At 37.8% G+C, this 15,634-nt stretch overlaps 1 protein-coding gene across 23 annotated transcripts in view; it reads left to right on the plus strand.

Annotated features, from left to right (window-relative positions):
• Positions 1–15,634, plus strand: part of SCAF11 (SR-related CTD associated factor 11) — an 88,172-nt gene that overhangs the window by 24,375 nt on the left and 48,163 nt on the right. For 22 of the 23 annotated variants that reach the window (XR_014051531.1, XR_014051528.1, XR_014051529.1 and 19 more), the window contains 3 exons: positions 8,373–8,426; positions 13,340–13,421; positions 15,111–15,268. Coding sequence is in view for 6 of the 23 variants with exons in the window: in XM_081483143.1 (XP_081339269.1) it covers positions 13,361–13,421; positions 15,111–15,268 (219 nt within the window). In the remaining 17 variants the exon portion in view is untranslated. Of the gene's footprint in view, positions 1–8,372; positions 8,427–8,532; positions 8,719–13,339; positions 13,422–15,110; positions 15,269–15,634 lie in introns of those variants that run through there. The other variant, XM_081483145.1, reaches the window with a different exon arrangement.

A 15,634-nucleotide genomic window follows, 5' to 3' on the forward strand; every position in this document is an offset into this window, starting at 1 on the left:
AGCGTCTTTTCAAATGAGTCAGCTCTTTGCATCAGGTGGTCAAAGTATTGGAGTTTCAACTTCAACATCAGTCCTTCTAATGAACATTCAGGACTGATCTCCTTTAGGATGGACAGGTTGGATCTCCTTGGAGTCCAAGGGACTCTCAAGAGTCTTCTCCAACACCACAGTTTAACAGCATCGATTTTTTGGTGCTCAGCTTTCTTTATAGTCCAAATCTCACATCTATACATGACTACTGGAAAAACCATAACCTTGACTAGACGGACCTTTGTTGACAAAGTAATGTCTCTGCTTTTTAACATATTCTCTAGGTTGGTCATAACTTGTCTTTGAAGGAGTAAGCATCTTTTTACTTCATGGCTGCAGTCACCATCCGCAGTGATTATGGAGCCAAAAAAAATAAAGTCTGCCACTGTTTCCACTGTTTCTTCATCTATTTGCCATGAAGTGATGGGGCCAGATGCCATGATCTTTGTTTTCTGAATGTTGAGCTTTAAGCCAACTTTTTCGCTCTCCTCTTTCATTTTCATCAAGAGGTTCTTTAGTTCTTTAGTTCTTCACCCTTATGGGGTGGTGTCATCTGCACATCTGAGGTTATTGCTATTTCTCCCAGCAATCTTGATTCCAGCTTGTGCTTCATCCAGCCCAACGTTTCTCATGATATACTCTGCATATAAGTTAAATAAGCAGGGTGACAATATACAGCCTTGACGTACTCCTTTTCCTATTTGGAACCAGTCTGTTGTTCCATGTTCTAACTGTTGCTTCCTGAGCTGCATACAGGTTTCTCAAGAGGCAGGTCAGGTGGTATGCCCATCTCTTTCAGAATTTTCCACTGTTTATTGTGATCCACACAGTCAAAGGCTTTGGCATAGTCAATAAAGCAGAAGGAGATGTTTTTCTGGAACTCTCTTCCTTTTTCGATGATCCAGTGGATGTTGGCAATTTGATCTCTGGTTCCTCTGCCTTTTCTAAAACCAGCTTGAACATCTGGAAGTTCATGGTTCACGTATTGTTGAAGCCTGGCTTGGAAAATTTTGAGCATTACTTCGCTAGCGTGTGAGATGAGTGCATTTGTGTGGTAGTTTGAGCATTCTTTGGCATTGCCTTTCTTAAGGATTGGAATGAAAATGGACCTTTTCCAGTTCTGTGGCCACTGCTGAGTTTACCAAATTTGGTGACATATTGAGTGCAGCACTTTGACATCATCTTTTGAGCATCTTTGAGCATCATCTTTTAGGATTTGAAATAGCTCAACTGGAATTCCATCACCTCCACTACCTTTGTTCGTAGTGATGCTTCCTAAGGCCCACTTGACTTCACATTCCGGGATGTCTGGCTCTAGGTGAGTGATCACACCCACACCATTGTGATTATCTGGGTCATGAAGATCTTTTTTGTCCAGTTCTTCTGTGTATTCTTTCCATCTCTTCTTAATACCTTCTGCTTCTGTTAGGTCCATACCATTTCTGTCCTTTATGGAGCCCATCTTTGCATGAAAATGTTCCCTTGGTATCTCTAATTTTCTTGAAGAGATCTCTAGTCTTTCCCAATCTGTTGTTTTCTTCTATTTCTTTGCATTGATCACTGAGGAAGGCTTTCTTATCTCTCCTTGCTGTTCTTTGGAACTCTGCATTCAAATAGGTATATCTTTCCTTTTCTCCTTTGCTTTTGGCTTCTCTTCTCTTCACATCTATTGGTAAGGCTTTTCTTGAGATGGTCTTGCTCCCTGTCTCCTGTACAGTGTCACGAGCCTCCGTGCATAGTTCATCAGGCATTCTGTCTGTCATATCTAGTCCCTTAAATCTATTTTCACATCCACTGTATAATCATTAGGGATTTGATTTAGGTCATTCCTGAATGGTCTAATGGTTTTCCCTACTTTCTTCAATTGAAGTCTGAATGTGGCAATAAGGAGTTCATGATCTGAGCCACAGTCCGCTCCCGGTCTTGTTTTTGCTGACTGTATAGAGCTTCTCCTCTTTGGCTGCAAAGAATATAATCAGTCTGATTTCAGTGTTGACCATCTGGTGATGTCCATGTGTAGTGTCTTCTCTACACTGCCTCAGGCAGGGTAGTGTGCTATTTTTTAGAGTCATTCACAGTTGGGCAGGGTTAGATCATCTCCCTGTGAGCTTAAACAAAGGCATTTTAGTTTAAGGGTCAGGCAGAGGGGGGCTTGTTCCCTGAGGCAGGCCATTATATGTGATTAAAATAACAAAAGTGGCCAAAGGCAAAGGTCTAGTTTGCAAGAGTCAAAATTGACTCTTGCCTGTTACAGTTCCTGACTTCTCTGGTGGCTCACAGGTAAAGTGTCTGTCTACAATGCGGGAGACCCCTGGGTCAGGAAGATCCCCTGGAGAAGGAAATGGCAACCCACTCCAGTACTATTCCCTGGAAAATCCCATGGATGGAGGAGCCTGGTAGGCTACAGTCCATGGGGTTGCAAAGAGTCGGACTCGACTGAGCAACTTCACTTGTTATTGTTCCTGAGACACTAATGATTTTTTCCCCCCTATTTTTCTGTCTGTTGTTCAGATTGGGTAGTTTCTATTGCTCTTGTCTTCAAGTCCACTGGCTTTCATTCTGCTCTTGAGTCTGTCCAGTGTGTTTTCTGTTACCATTATTGCATTTTTGAGTTCTAATATTTCCATTTGGCAGTACTTTATATCTTCTGTTTCTTGGCTGTGATTTTCTAGCTTTCCATGTGTTTCAAGAGGATTTGCTTTTACTTGCTGGAACATTTTTATTGCCTGCTTTAAATCTTTGTCAGACAGTTCACCCAGTGCACTACTATCTGTGTCTTCTTGGTGTTGGTTTCTGTGCATTGGCTTTTCTCATGTTGCTCTTGATGTTCACCCCTCAGTCATCTCCAACTCTTTGTGACCGCATGGACTGAAGCATGCTTGACTTCCCTGTTCTTTACCATCTCCTGGAGCTTGTTCAGACTCATGTTCGTTGAGTCGGTGATGCCGTTCAACCATCTCATCCTCTGTCGTCCTCGTCTCCTCTTGCCTTCTGTCTTTACCAGCATCAGGATCTTTTCCAATGAGTCTGGTCTTTACATCAGGTGACCAAAGTATTGGAGCTTCAGCATAAGTCTTTTCAATGCATATTCAGGGTTGACTTCCGTTAGAATTGACTAGTATTATCTCCTTGCGGTCCAAGGGACTCTAAAGTCTTCTCTGGCACCACAGTTTGAAAGCATCAGTTCTTCGGTGCTCAGCCTTCTTTCTTATCAAACTCTTACATCCATAGGTGACTACTCGAAAAACCATAGCTTTGACTATACAGACCTTGTCAGCAAAGTAATTTCTCTGCTTTTTAATATACTGTCTAGGTTTGTCATAGTTTTTCTTACAGGGAGGAAGTGTCTTTTAATTTCGTGGCTGCAGTGCCCTTCTGCAATGATTTTGGAGCCCAATAAAATAAAGTTTTCCACTGTTGCTATTGTTTGCCCATCTATTTGTCATGAAGTGGTGGGACCAGATGCCATGATCTTAGTTTTTTGAATGTTGAGTGTTAAGCTAACTTTTTCACTCTCCTCTTTTACCTTCTTCAAGAGGCTCTTTAGTTCCTCTTCACTTTTCTGCCATAAGAGTGGTGTCATCTGCATATCTGAGGTTGTTGATATTTCTCCCAGCAATCTTGATTCCAGCTTGTGCTTCATCCAGCCTGGCATTTCACATGATGTACTCTGCATACAAGTTAAATAAGCAGGGTGACAATATGCAGCTGTGACTTACTCCTTTTGCAATTTTGAACCAGTCTGTTGTTCCATGTCCGGTTCTAACTGTTGCTGCTTGACCTGCATACAGGTTTTGCAGGAGGTAGGTCAGGTGGTCTGGTATTCCCATTTCTTTCAGAATTTTCCACAGTTTTTTGTGATCCACACAAACACTTTTAGCATAGTCAATGAAGCAGAGGTAGATGAGTATTTGAAATTTTTTGGTACTCTTTATGTCAAGTAATTCTGAAATGTATTTTGGGCGTTTTGAACAGTTTACAGATTACTGTCTCAATCTCTCTCCTGTTATTTCCTTGGTATTTTCTAGATCCCTGAGACTGCCTCCTTCCCTCCCTACATGCACACAGGCACCTTTCTGTCCTCTGGCTAGAAAGCTCAGTCTTTGTTTGCTCCACTGTGTTGTGTATTTTCCACAATCGCACCTGAGGCCAAAAGATGAGAAGGCAGGAAAAAAAGCAACGGGATTAACCCAGAGTTTCTTCAGTCACTGTGGATGGTGCCTTTCCCTAAGAGTTTTAGGCTTATGCTGACTCTGCTGCTGCTCTTGTAGCCATCACCGCCACAGGATTGCTTGGGAACTGGCTCATGGGGAATGAAGGACAGAAAGGAAAAAACAAAGATTTCTCTCACTATTGAGTATTAAGAGACCCCTTTCCTACTCCTTTGGCAGAGCTGGAGGCCTTTTTTAGAGCACATGTGAATGCTTGCTTCTGCTTGTGTACATATCTCTTTCCCCTTTCTCTTCCCCTCTCTGTCTCTGTTTCTCTCTATAACAGTGGTCACTTTATAGGTTTCAGGTTTCAGAAAGCCTAACTTTGGGGCAAGCAGGCGAGTTTCAGAAAAACATCTATTTCTGCTTTATTGACTATACCAAAGCCTTTGATTGTGTGGATCACAATAAACTGTGGAAAATTCTGAAAGAGATGGGAATACCAGACCACCTGACCTGTCTCTTGAGAAACCTGTATGCAGGTCAGGAAGCAACAGTTAGAACTGGACATGGAACAACAGACTGGTTCCAAATAGGAAAAGGAGTACGTCAAGGCTGTATATTGTCACCCTGCTTATTTAACTTATATGCAGAGTACATCATGAGAAATGCTCTGCTGGAAGAAGCATAAGCTGGAATCAAGATTGCTGGGAGAAATACCAATAACCTCAGATATGCAGATGACACCACCCTTATGGCAGAAAGTGAAGAAGAACTAAAGAGCCTCTTGATGAAGGTGAAAGAGGAGAGTGAAAAAGTTGGCTTAAAGCTCAACGTTCAGAAAACTAAGATCATGGCATCTGGTCCCATCACTTCATGGGAAATAGATGTGAAAACAGTGTCAGACTTTGTTTTGGGGGGCTCCAAAATCACCGCTGATGGTGATTGCAGCCATGAAATTAAAAGATGCTTACTCCTTGGAAGGAAGGTTATGACCAACCTAGGTAGTGTATTTAAAAGCAGAGACATTACTTTGCCAACAAAGGTCTGTATAGTCAAGGCTATGGTTTTTCCAGTAGTCATGTATGGATGTGAGAGTTGGACGGTGAAGAAAGCTGAGCGCTGAAGAATTGATGCTTTTGAAGTGTGGTGTTGGAGAAGACTCTTGAGAGTCCCTTGGACTGCAAGGAGATCCAACCAGTCCATCCTAAAGGAGATCAGTCCAGGGTGTTCATTGGAAGGACTGATGTTGAAGCTGAAACTCCAATACTTTGGCCACCTCATGCGAAGAGTTGACTCATTGGATAAGACCCTAATGCTGGGAAGGATTGGGGGCAGGAGGAGAAGGGGACGACAGAGGATGAGATGGTTGGATGGCATCACTGACTCAATGGACATGGGTTTGGGTAAACTCCGGGAGTTGGTGATGGACAGGGAGGCCTGGCATGCTGTGATTCATGGGGTCGCAAAGAGTAGGACACGACTGAGCGAGTGAACTGAACTGAACTGAACTTTGAGGCAAAATTCGGTGGGAAAGAATTATAAACACACTACCAGTTTGATAATATATCTGATTTGGGGTCTTCCCCAATTGACCTGTTACTGTTACGCTTTTAATTTTCAGTTAGCTGCTCCATTCATTCTGTCTAGAATTTATATTTTCATTCAGTCAGGTTAACAAGATAGAATGTACTTAATCCATTTCACATAGAATGGAAACTTCCCCATTTCACTTATCTATTTTAGAATGTTATGTCAACTTTCGTCTTCTTATTTTATAGTTGAAAATGGCAATTATATCTCATTGTTTTAAACATATATATGATTCTGCCATGTATAACAGTGCAAGCTTTATCGAGGAGATTATACTACATTAAGTGTAGAAGGAAATAGGAACATTAGTTTCTCTTTCACAGTAAGCATAGTTTTCATAAGCTCTGATTTTCCAAAATTACATTACATTTGAAAAACTTCTCCTATTTCAGTTTAATCTATGTTTTAATCTATGCCTGAGGATTAAATGGCTTGCTTTTCTCTTTGAAAATGTTTTATTTTTTGTTCATTTTAACTTTTTAAAAATGATTGTTCTAATAATTAGGTTATTGGTTATCATAGAGCATAGTATGATGTGACATGCTTCATATTAGTGGACCTTCTTGACATTCACTTGCTGTTGGAGACACTGCAAAAATATTAAAGACATTTTGAAGATGTATTTTTACTTCCTAGATTGATATATGGAGCTGATTTTATTATAAAACCTGTAAATGTGGATGTCTTCAGCTTCTTTATTTTCATTTTACCTGATAAACAAGACATAGAATTGTTTGTTCATCAGTAAACGGTGCTGAGAAAACAAACCTTTCTTTTTGTATATAGGCACAGGATGAAAGGAATGCATATGGAAAGATTCCTTGAAATTGCTTTTGTTGATCAACTACTGACAAGCAACCAAATAACCCTGTTGAAAACTGAACTGGAAAGCTTTTCCAGGGACTAATGTGCATTAGTAACTTGAAGCAGAGCATGTGTCTTAGTCTGTTTGGGCTGCTGTAACAAAATACCAAAACTGGGTGGCTTGTAAAGAACAGATTTGTTTCACACAGTTCTAGAGGCTAGAAGTTAGAGAACAGGGTGCTGTTATGGTTGGATGAGGGCCCTCTTCCAGGTCTCAGATTTCCCCTGCGATGGAAGGGGTTAGGGATCTTTTTAGAGCCTCTTTTCTGAAGCACTGATCCCTTTCATGAGCAATCCACCCTCTTAAGCATGTCCCATAGGTCCCACTTATTAACAGTACTGTCTACCCTTAGGGGTTAGGGTTTCAACATGAATTTGAGGGGATATAAACATAAAGACCATAGCTGTGTGTAAATGAATCTAATAAAACAAAAATTGAAAAAAATATTGATTGTTAAGTCTTCTGAGTTTTATATCCATTTCAGTTTTACTGTTGGTTAGTATTGTAACTAAAAAAATTTGATGCTGGAAAAATATGTAACTATTGTGATCATGAATAGAGAGAAATTGGTGTGTTATTTTTTTAATTTCATGATGTTCAGTTAGATATTAATATGTTCAGAAAAATTGTATGAAAATGTACTGTGTTATAAAATTTCAAGAAAGAGAATAGATACTTCTTTCCACTTATATGTCCAGACATTAGTCTGAAAAGCTTTTGTTGGGGATAAAACTTAATTGTGTGGAATTAGGTACAGTGTATCTTTCATGTTTGCCTAATTGTCACTTCCACAGAGGATGTATAAAATGATCAGAAAATCACTTTACCTATTTGCATATATCCTTCATTTATTTTGAAATTTAAGATCCTCACTATCATGTTTAGTTTGACAGTTCACATTTTGAGTCCTTAATTTAAAGATGGAAATGCTATAATGGTACAGAATATTTGGTGGGGGTGGGGAGAGAGTTAGAAAAATACATTTTAAATCTTTTTGGTCCTAGTTGAGAAGGCTTTTTTACAAAGGCATATGTTGCAAGGATATGGTGCTCCTTGTGTGTTTCTGTAATATCCTGTGCTTACTGCCATTATAGCATCTGCTATGCTGTTACTTTTTTTTTAATCAGGTGTGTCAGTGCTTACAGCCTGGTGGTGCCTAGAAAATAGGGAGTGCTGACTAGATAGTGAGTGAATTAAATATGCACACTGTAGAAATGTGGGGAGTTCTGTGGGGCTGGTTGAGAAAGAGGAATAAGCAAGATGTGATTACTGGCTAAGGATACTTAAAATCTGGAGTTCAGGGAATAATTTAAATACTAAGAGTTGTTGAATTTATGGGCTGGTTAAATATCTTTTGTGTATCTTTTTCTCCATTGCTTTATTAGGTGATGAGACTTAAGTCTATTTGTTGGGGTAGATTTTTTTTTTTCTCTAATTCTCTGTCACTTTGTTTTCTGTTGGTTTTCTCCTATATGCTGAAATGTGATTTCTTGTGCTTCCCTCTCCCTGAGCAAAATAGTTTCATTATTGTTTGCTTCCAGGACCTATGTATGTCTTCATATTTACAGGCATATAGTCATTCTCTTAAAATGTTTTACATTTTGAATAAACTATACTCACATCTGGTGGCCCTCTATAATAAGTAGTTCTTTGTACTTTCCTAGTCTCCTTTCCTTTGTACCCAAGTTGAAAGTGAAGTGAAATAGGACTAATTTTCATAATTCCCTCTCCAGGTAAGTTTGATGGAAAGCTGGTTACCTGACTGCTCGACCTGAAGAATCTTAAGGGTAAGAAACCTTGTAAATAATGTATACTTATTAAAAACTAAATGAGAGTCTTAGGAAATTGTGGTTGGAATTTACTTAAACATGACCTTTTCTTTTTTCCTGGAGTAGCCATGTGTTGCGGGCTTCCCAGGCGGCACAGCGATAAAGAATCTGTCTGCTAATTCTGGAGATGCAGGAGATGTGGGTTTGATCCCTGGATTGAGAGGATCCCCTGGAGAAGGAAATGGCTTCCCACTCCATTATTCTTGCATGGAAAATTCCCATGAACAGAGGAGCCTGGCAGGCTAATGAGGTCTGTGAGGTAGCAACGAGTCAGACATGCCTGAGCAACTGAGCACACACGCAGCCATGTGTTACAGCATTTAGTGTTTCTTTTCCTGTGCTTATATAAAGGAGAAAATAAGATACAAAAATCCTAGGGCTGTTTACTGTGTGAGTCCTAGATTTTGTGTCTTGCTTCAACATTTTTATGTTCAGATAAACCAGAATCTTGATAAATAATGTCCATGTAGAATAAGTAACTTACCTATCCTTGTGTAAGTTCTGTTTGAAGAACTATTTGATAGGTTAAGTTTTGTAAACTTTTTATTCATATCATTCTTTCCATATGTGGATATTCTTTGTAATACAGGGTTTTTACAAATTTGTTTGTAAAAATAATGAAAGTCTATTCTTAATGAGAGTCATACAGATTTATCATCTTGAATCCTGTGGTATACCTAAAATCTGCTTGGAGTGGGGAGTTACTCTTTTGTTTGTGCACATGCGCTAGTTGTTGAGTACTTCTTTTGTGCTTGTTCAGTGCTGTCTGAACACTTTAAATGGATTACGTGTTTTTATAATTTGATTTTCATAATGACTGAAATGGTTACTACTTTATTTCCATTTTGTAAATGAGGAAACAGGCTTAAAGAAGTTGTCACACTACTAGTAAGTGTCAGACTACTTAGTGTTTGAATGCAGACAGTTTTTTTCTAAAACCTATGCTAACAGAACATTCCTGTCTGTACTGAAGAGTGCTAGTATTACAGCTCCAGCACCAAATATGCAAATAAAGAATATTCTAAACAAAAGCTTGTCAAAATAGCCCACTTGAGGCAAACAAGTCTATTTATAAAGTCTAATAAGATTGCTTTATGGTGGAAGTCAGGTAGGAAAAAAAATTAAGGGGAGCATTCTGCAAGGGATTTAAAAATTAACAGTGACAGATCAGAAGCAGATCAGTTGATTATGTAGCAAAGAAGCTGGAAAGGAAATAACTATTAAGCTGAAAGAGTTAATTGCCTCAACCTTACTCTGAAGCAAACAAAGTTAAAAACAAGTTGAAAACTCTAGAAGCCAGATTGATAAAATAAATGTACATAAATCAACAAAAGTACATAGCCTTCAGGCAGTTTTTAAAGGAACTCAAGGAACCATTGCAGAAGCATTGACTCAGATGTGTAATAAGTAGCTTTTGTGCTGTGTGGTACCCATTGAATACAAATGTAAATCAATGCCTATACCTAAGAAAGCTTGAGGGGCTCTGCAGTGAGAGACTGAGCCACATCTCCAAAGAGGCAGCCTTTTATATAGTCTTTAATAGGGTTGACAAACTTTTTCTGAAAAGGGCTGATTGTAATTATTGTAGACTTTGTCACTGTTGACAAAAAAATAGATCACAATCTGAAAGTAGAGTTATTTTATTTGGTGGGAATGTTTAGGACTCTGAGCCCGGGAGGTAGCATCACAGTAGGCTGCAGTCCATGGGGTCGCTAAGAGTTGGACACGACTGAGCGACTTCACTTTGACTTTTCCTTTCGTGCATTGGAGAAGGAAATGGCAACCCACTCCAGTGTTCTTGCCTGGAGAATCCCAGGGACGGGGGAGCCTGGTGGGCTGCCGTCTATGGGGTCGCACAGAGTCAGAAATGACTGAAGCGACTTAGCAGCAGCAGCAGCAGCAGCATTTCTGAGAAAACTGCTCCAAGGAGGCAGGAGGCAAAGTTGGGCTATATACAAGTTTGCAACAAAGGGAGCAGGCAGTCTGAACATCAAAGATCAGTTATCAAGTTAAGGAATTTAGCATTCTGTATATGGGAAGATGCAAGCCTCTGGGCTCACTGAATTCATTTCTCTCATATGCACCTCAGCTATCTGGGGCCAATCCAGTTTCCTTGTTCACCTTGCTGCTTGTATTCCCCCAAGTTCTCAGCAGTCACTGCAAGGGGTGGCAGCATCTGCTGGGTCGCAGTTTTGGGAGTCCTCATTCATATATAGAGGCCAAAAATTGCTGATGGCTATGTCATTTCTTGTTGACTAATATGTCAGGAAATATTTTCATTTCACACCATGTATATGGTTTCTGTCATAATTATTCAACTTTGCTATTGTAGTGCAAAAGCAGCCATAGGAAATATAAAGAAATGAGCATGACTGTTCTTCAACAAAACTTTATTTACAGAAAATACTTGGCCAGCTTTTGACTGCTCACCTATAATGATAGACAGACTCCTGCCTAACACACATGCATCACTGAAAAATAGCCGTTTTTTATGGTTTCTTCAAGGGAAAATAAAAATATTAATAACATCCTTAGAGGGAGCATCAAATTTTTGAGTAGTTAATTGGAGGCGCTTCCTGGTTTTATTTAAGACAGATTTGGATGGAAGATCTGCATTAATAGTAATGGTTTGCATTCGATGCTTGTTTGCTTGTTATTGCTAGGAGTGTCATAAGCACGGATTTGCTTATGACAAAAGTTACAATTTTTTTTTTGAATTCTCAGTCACAATGGGAGAGATGGTATGTTATGAATTTGTGCAAGTGAAGAATTATACTCAATTATAGATCATACAGAAGTTTAACGTATATGAGTCTTCCATAGAATTTGATAAAACACAGATTCTGACTCTCTGGCTAGGGCGCTGCCTGAGGTATCTTGCATTTGTGGCAGATTCTCAAGTGATAATGATACTGTCCTTCTGAGTAAACATCAAGTGGGACAACAACCTATGACTATCTGAATATTTTTGAAGTGTTCTATCTCAGCAATTCTGTCATTCTAGTTACTCAAGTCTGAATAGCGTGAAGTTATCCTGGGATCTTCTCTAACACATATGCCATATTCAGTCTATCCTGATGGCTGTATTTTGAAAACTGCTGGAATCTGAGCACTTTTTATCACCCTTGCTTCTTTTAGTGCAAACCACTGCAATCTCTCCTTCTAGATGAATGCAGTGGTCTTGAAGCTGGCCTCTGCTTAAAACCTCTTGGCCCATCTCACTCGGAGAAGTCATTGTGTTTATCTTGATAAGGTGTTACATGATACCTAAAGAATAGCACCAGAAGTATAACAAATGTTGTGCATGTAGGCTGAGTGGAAAGTTTTCCTTTTGTTCTTAATGTTCTACGTTTATTAAGGCAGACTGTGATTGAATTAACTGTTTAAAAGTAACTAATACCGAGTTGAAATTCTAATTTTTAACTTATTAAAACCTATAAGTTATTCTTATATATGTTAGTTTTTGGTTGAGTTTTGAGTCAAAGTATGGGCCCTTGCATTTTTCCTTACTTAACCTAATAGAGAATTTTCCTAGGCAATACATACGTGTAATGTAGAAATTCACAGGTTTACATTATTTAAAAATCTAATAGAAAAATTACTTCATACACACATGGGTGACTCATAACTGATGAACTTAGTGGTTTCCTGTGCCTAGATATTCCAAAATATATTTGAATAGTTCTTTGAAATTGCTTGTCTTGCAGTAATTCAAGAAAGAATTCTAAAGTGTGCATGTGTGCTCGGTTGTGTCCAGCTCTTTGTGACCCCATGGACTGTAGCCTGCCATAGAATTTTCCAGGCAAGAATACTCGTGGGTTTCCATTTTCTCCTCCAGAGATCTTCCCAACCCAGGGATAAAACTGGAGTCTCCTGAGTCTCTTGCGTTGCTGGTGGATTCTTTTACCACTGAGCCACCTGGGAAGCCCTAGTATTCTAAGAGTTGATTTAAAAAATAATTTTACCTCATAAGTTTGTTCCCCTTAACTAACAAATTAATTTTCTTTACTGTTTCTCATTTTGTCTCTTATAATCACCATTTTCCTAGTCCTCTAGGCCAGAATAATCTTTTACTCCTTCCCTGTATTTATGTAGTTACCAAACGTTGGAAGTACTTCAGCTCTTTAATTTCTTGCTTCTCTATTCATTTCACAGCCAGTTACTCTAGCTGTGCAAACATCTCTGCTTCTAATCTCTCCCCACTATAATCCATTCTGAGTTTTGCAGATCATTCTTTTAAAAGATTCGTGTATATTGCTTACATCATGTCAGTCTTCAGAGGAATCTATAAGATTGAATCTAAACCTCTCAGTCAGTCACTAGAGATCCATCTATAATCTAGCTCAGCTTGATTTATATTGCTCTTGTTACCTTCACTGTAATCTTTCAGATGAACTTCTTGCCTTACATGCCCATCCCTCCTCAATATATACACACAGTTGCACTTCTACCACTTACTCTTAGTTGTCAGATTGGCCTACCTATATGCCATTTTATTCGTTCATTCTGTGTCACTGCTTAAATGTGTTTAAGCTCCTTAAAATACATAACCTATCAACTTCAATAAAAATTCCAGTCCAAACTGATCTCTTTTCTCTAAGCTCCAATTGTATTCATGTCTCTACCACAAAATTTATCATGAGTCTTTGTTACTTAATACCTGTATAAGGCTTCACCTTTCAGAAAGATGGTGCTTGGTGGCAGGGAGTATAAAAGTATACTGGATTATCCAGAAAATTTACTGACTTGATTCATATTTTATTCTTTTATGTGTAAAATAATTTCTTAGAGTTTGCGATTAAAAAAACTAATATATGTATATTATTTGTACAAGGCGAACATAAAAATCTCTGTTATCATTCATCCTGTAGGAAATCCTTTTTCAAGGAGAAATGAAGAAGAAAACTATATATACCCTAAATGTGGGCGATCAGGACTGTGAAGATAAGCAAGGTAACTTAATTTTTATAAAGCTTTTGTGTTGAAAGCAAAACTTAGTGTTTCCAAACTGTTAGCACATATTTTTTCGTTTACATATTTTCATTGTTCTTAAACTCTGAAATAGCTGCCTAAATAAGAAGTGCACACTTTTTTTTTTTTGCTCTTCTCATATCTTGTTTGCAATCAATCAGGTTTTTAGTTCATTGAAATCTTTTTATTCTTAAATTTTTGCTCCCTGCTGATTTCAGAATGACATTTTTTTTGTTCATTTGTTTTTATTGTTATTGTCTTGTTTTTTTTTTCTCCATTCACTTTCATCTTTCTGAAAAAAAAAAACCTTAGAGTTCCTTTAGTGAAAGTCTGTTGCTGGTAAATGCTTAAGTGTTTTTAAATTTTATTGTCTTCTAAGCTTTTCAAAGAATGATAATACAGTTCTGGATTGATAAGTATTTATTTTGTCCCTTAGCACTCTGAGGTTTTTTGTTTTTTTCCTTTGGGCTATTTTCTAGTTTTCTTACTAGCTGTCAAGAAATGTCCTTTCAAGTTAATTGTCATTCCCTTGTAGATGATCTGTTTTTTTCTTCTTTTTGGTTTTAAGATATTGTTTTCATCTTTGATGTTGTACAGTTTGGCAACATTGTTTCTAAACATGGATTCTTTTCTTTTCTCCTATTTAGTATACCTTGTGTGTCCTTTATCTGTTGGATTGTGTTTTTTATTTGTGTTATCATTTCCCAGCCATTACTACTTAACTATTGCCTGCCCTTTACTCTCTTCTTCTGAACCTCAGTTAATGTGTTAGACTTTGTTCTGACCTCATTTTCCAACCTCTCTTTCACAGATTACATCTCCTCTTCTGTCTCTTACAGTCTGGGTAGTTTCTTCAGTTCTTCTAGTTCACAGATGTTTTTTTCTTCTGAGTCTAATCTACTGTTTAGCAAACTCTAGGAAATAGCAAAGGACAGGGAAACTTGATGTGCTACAGTCCATGGGATCGCAAAAAGGCAGACACAACTTAGCAACTAACCAACAACAACAACAATGTAGTATTTGAAAGTTCTAATGTTTCAGGTTACAGATGTACAGACACATTGGTCTAGAATTGTATTTTTAAGAATTTATCCTACTGATATACTATTAAAAGTGGGAAATAAGTTTTTCATTGTTTGCAAAGGTTGAAAGTAAGGTTTCCAAAGGTTGAAAATAAGTGATTGTCCCATCTTTAGATTGAAACAACAACAAAAAACTCAAAACTGTTGTGTATAGTATTCTAGCATTTGTTTGAAGAGGAGGTTTAAAAGAATATGTATTAGGATTTCCTTGTCTGTGCATTCTATTATGTCTTTGGAAGAACACAGAACAAGTTTAACAGTTGTTACTTGTTGCATTGGGTGGAACTGATTGGATGGATTGCTTGGGAGATTTGTTACTATAACCTTCTTTTAATTTTTAAATATTTGAACTGTATGATTATTGTTTTAAAATTAAATTCATGAAAAATTCTTTTCACTCCTCCTTAAATTTAAATTAGTAAACATTGGAGGTATTGTGCTCAAAGAGTTTGTTTCTTACAGTGTATCTAAGATCTAATTGCTTTGTAGAAGGAGGGCCCTTTAGAGTATCTAGTCCATTGTACTACCAGAAACATAAGTCATTTGATCTGGAGAAATTAAAAGCATATATGACTGCTTTACTTTATAGGTGAAGAAAATAAAGATAATACTGCTACCACTGGTGTGTTGTACAGTGAAGCTGATAGATGTCCAATATGCCTCAGTTGCCTGTTAAAGAAGGAAATTGGTTTTCCAGAAAGCTGTAATCATGTCTTCTGCTTGACCTGTATTCTTAAGTGGGCAGAGGTAAGTCTAAATATTGCATATTATTGTATTTTAATTCCCTAGCATGATTTCATTCTACCTAAAGACTCGATACTGCCTTTCATAAATTATTTCACAGTAATGTGTTTTTTTTCCACTTAGGACAAATGTCTTTGTGTTGCTCCAGTTTTGTTAAATATTCTTTTCTAAATTTTATATAGTCAGCTTTTTGTGCTTTTTTACTACAAAAATTATAAATACGTACCTTAAAAGAATTATTGGAAAGTAGATTAGGTATTTTTTTCTGGTAGAAACACAATAATTCATCTTCAGTGTACTTGACCCTCTTGTGATTATATCTGCTTACTACTACTAATGTTTTCTCTCTGCTTTGTGTTTTATATTTTT

Source organism: Giraffa tippelskirchi, chromosome 4 (genome assembly GCF_054371585.1).
Source record: "Giraffa tippelskirchi isolate mGirTip1 chromosome 4, T2T-mGirTip1v1.2.pri, whole genome shotgun sequence".
In the NCBI taxonomy this organism is placed as follows: Eukaryota; Metazoa; Chordata; class Mammalia; order Artiodactyla; family Giraffidae; genus Giraffa; species Giraffa tippelskirchi.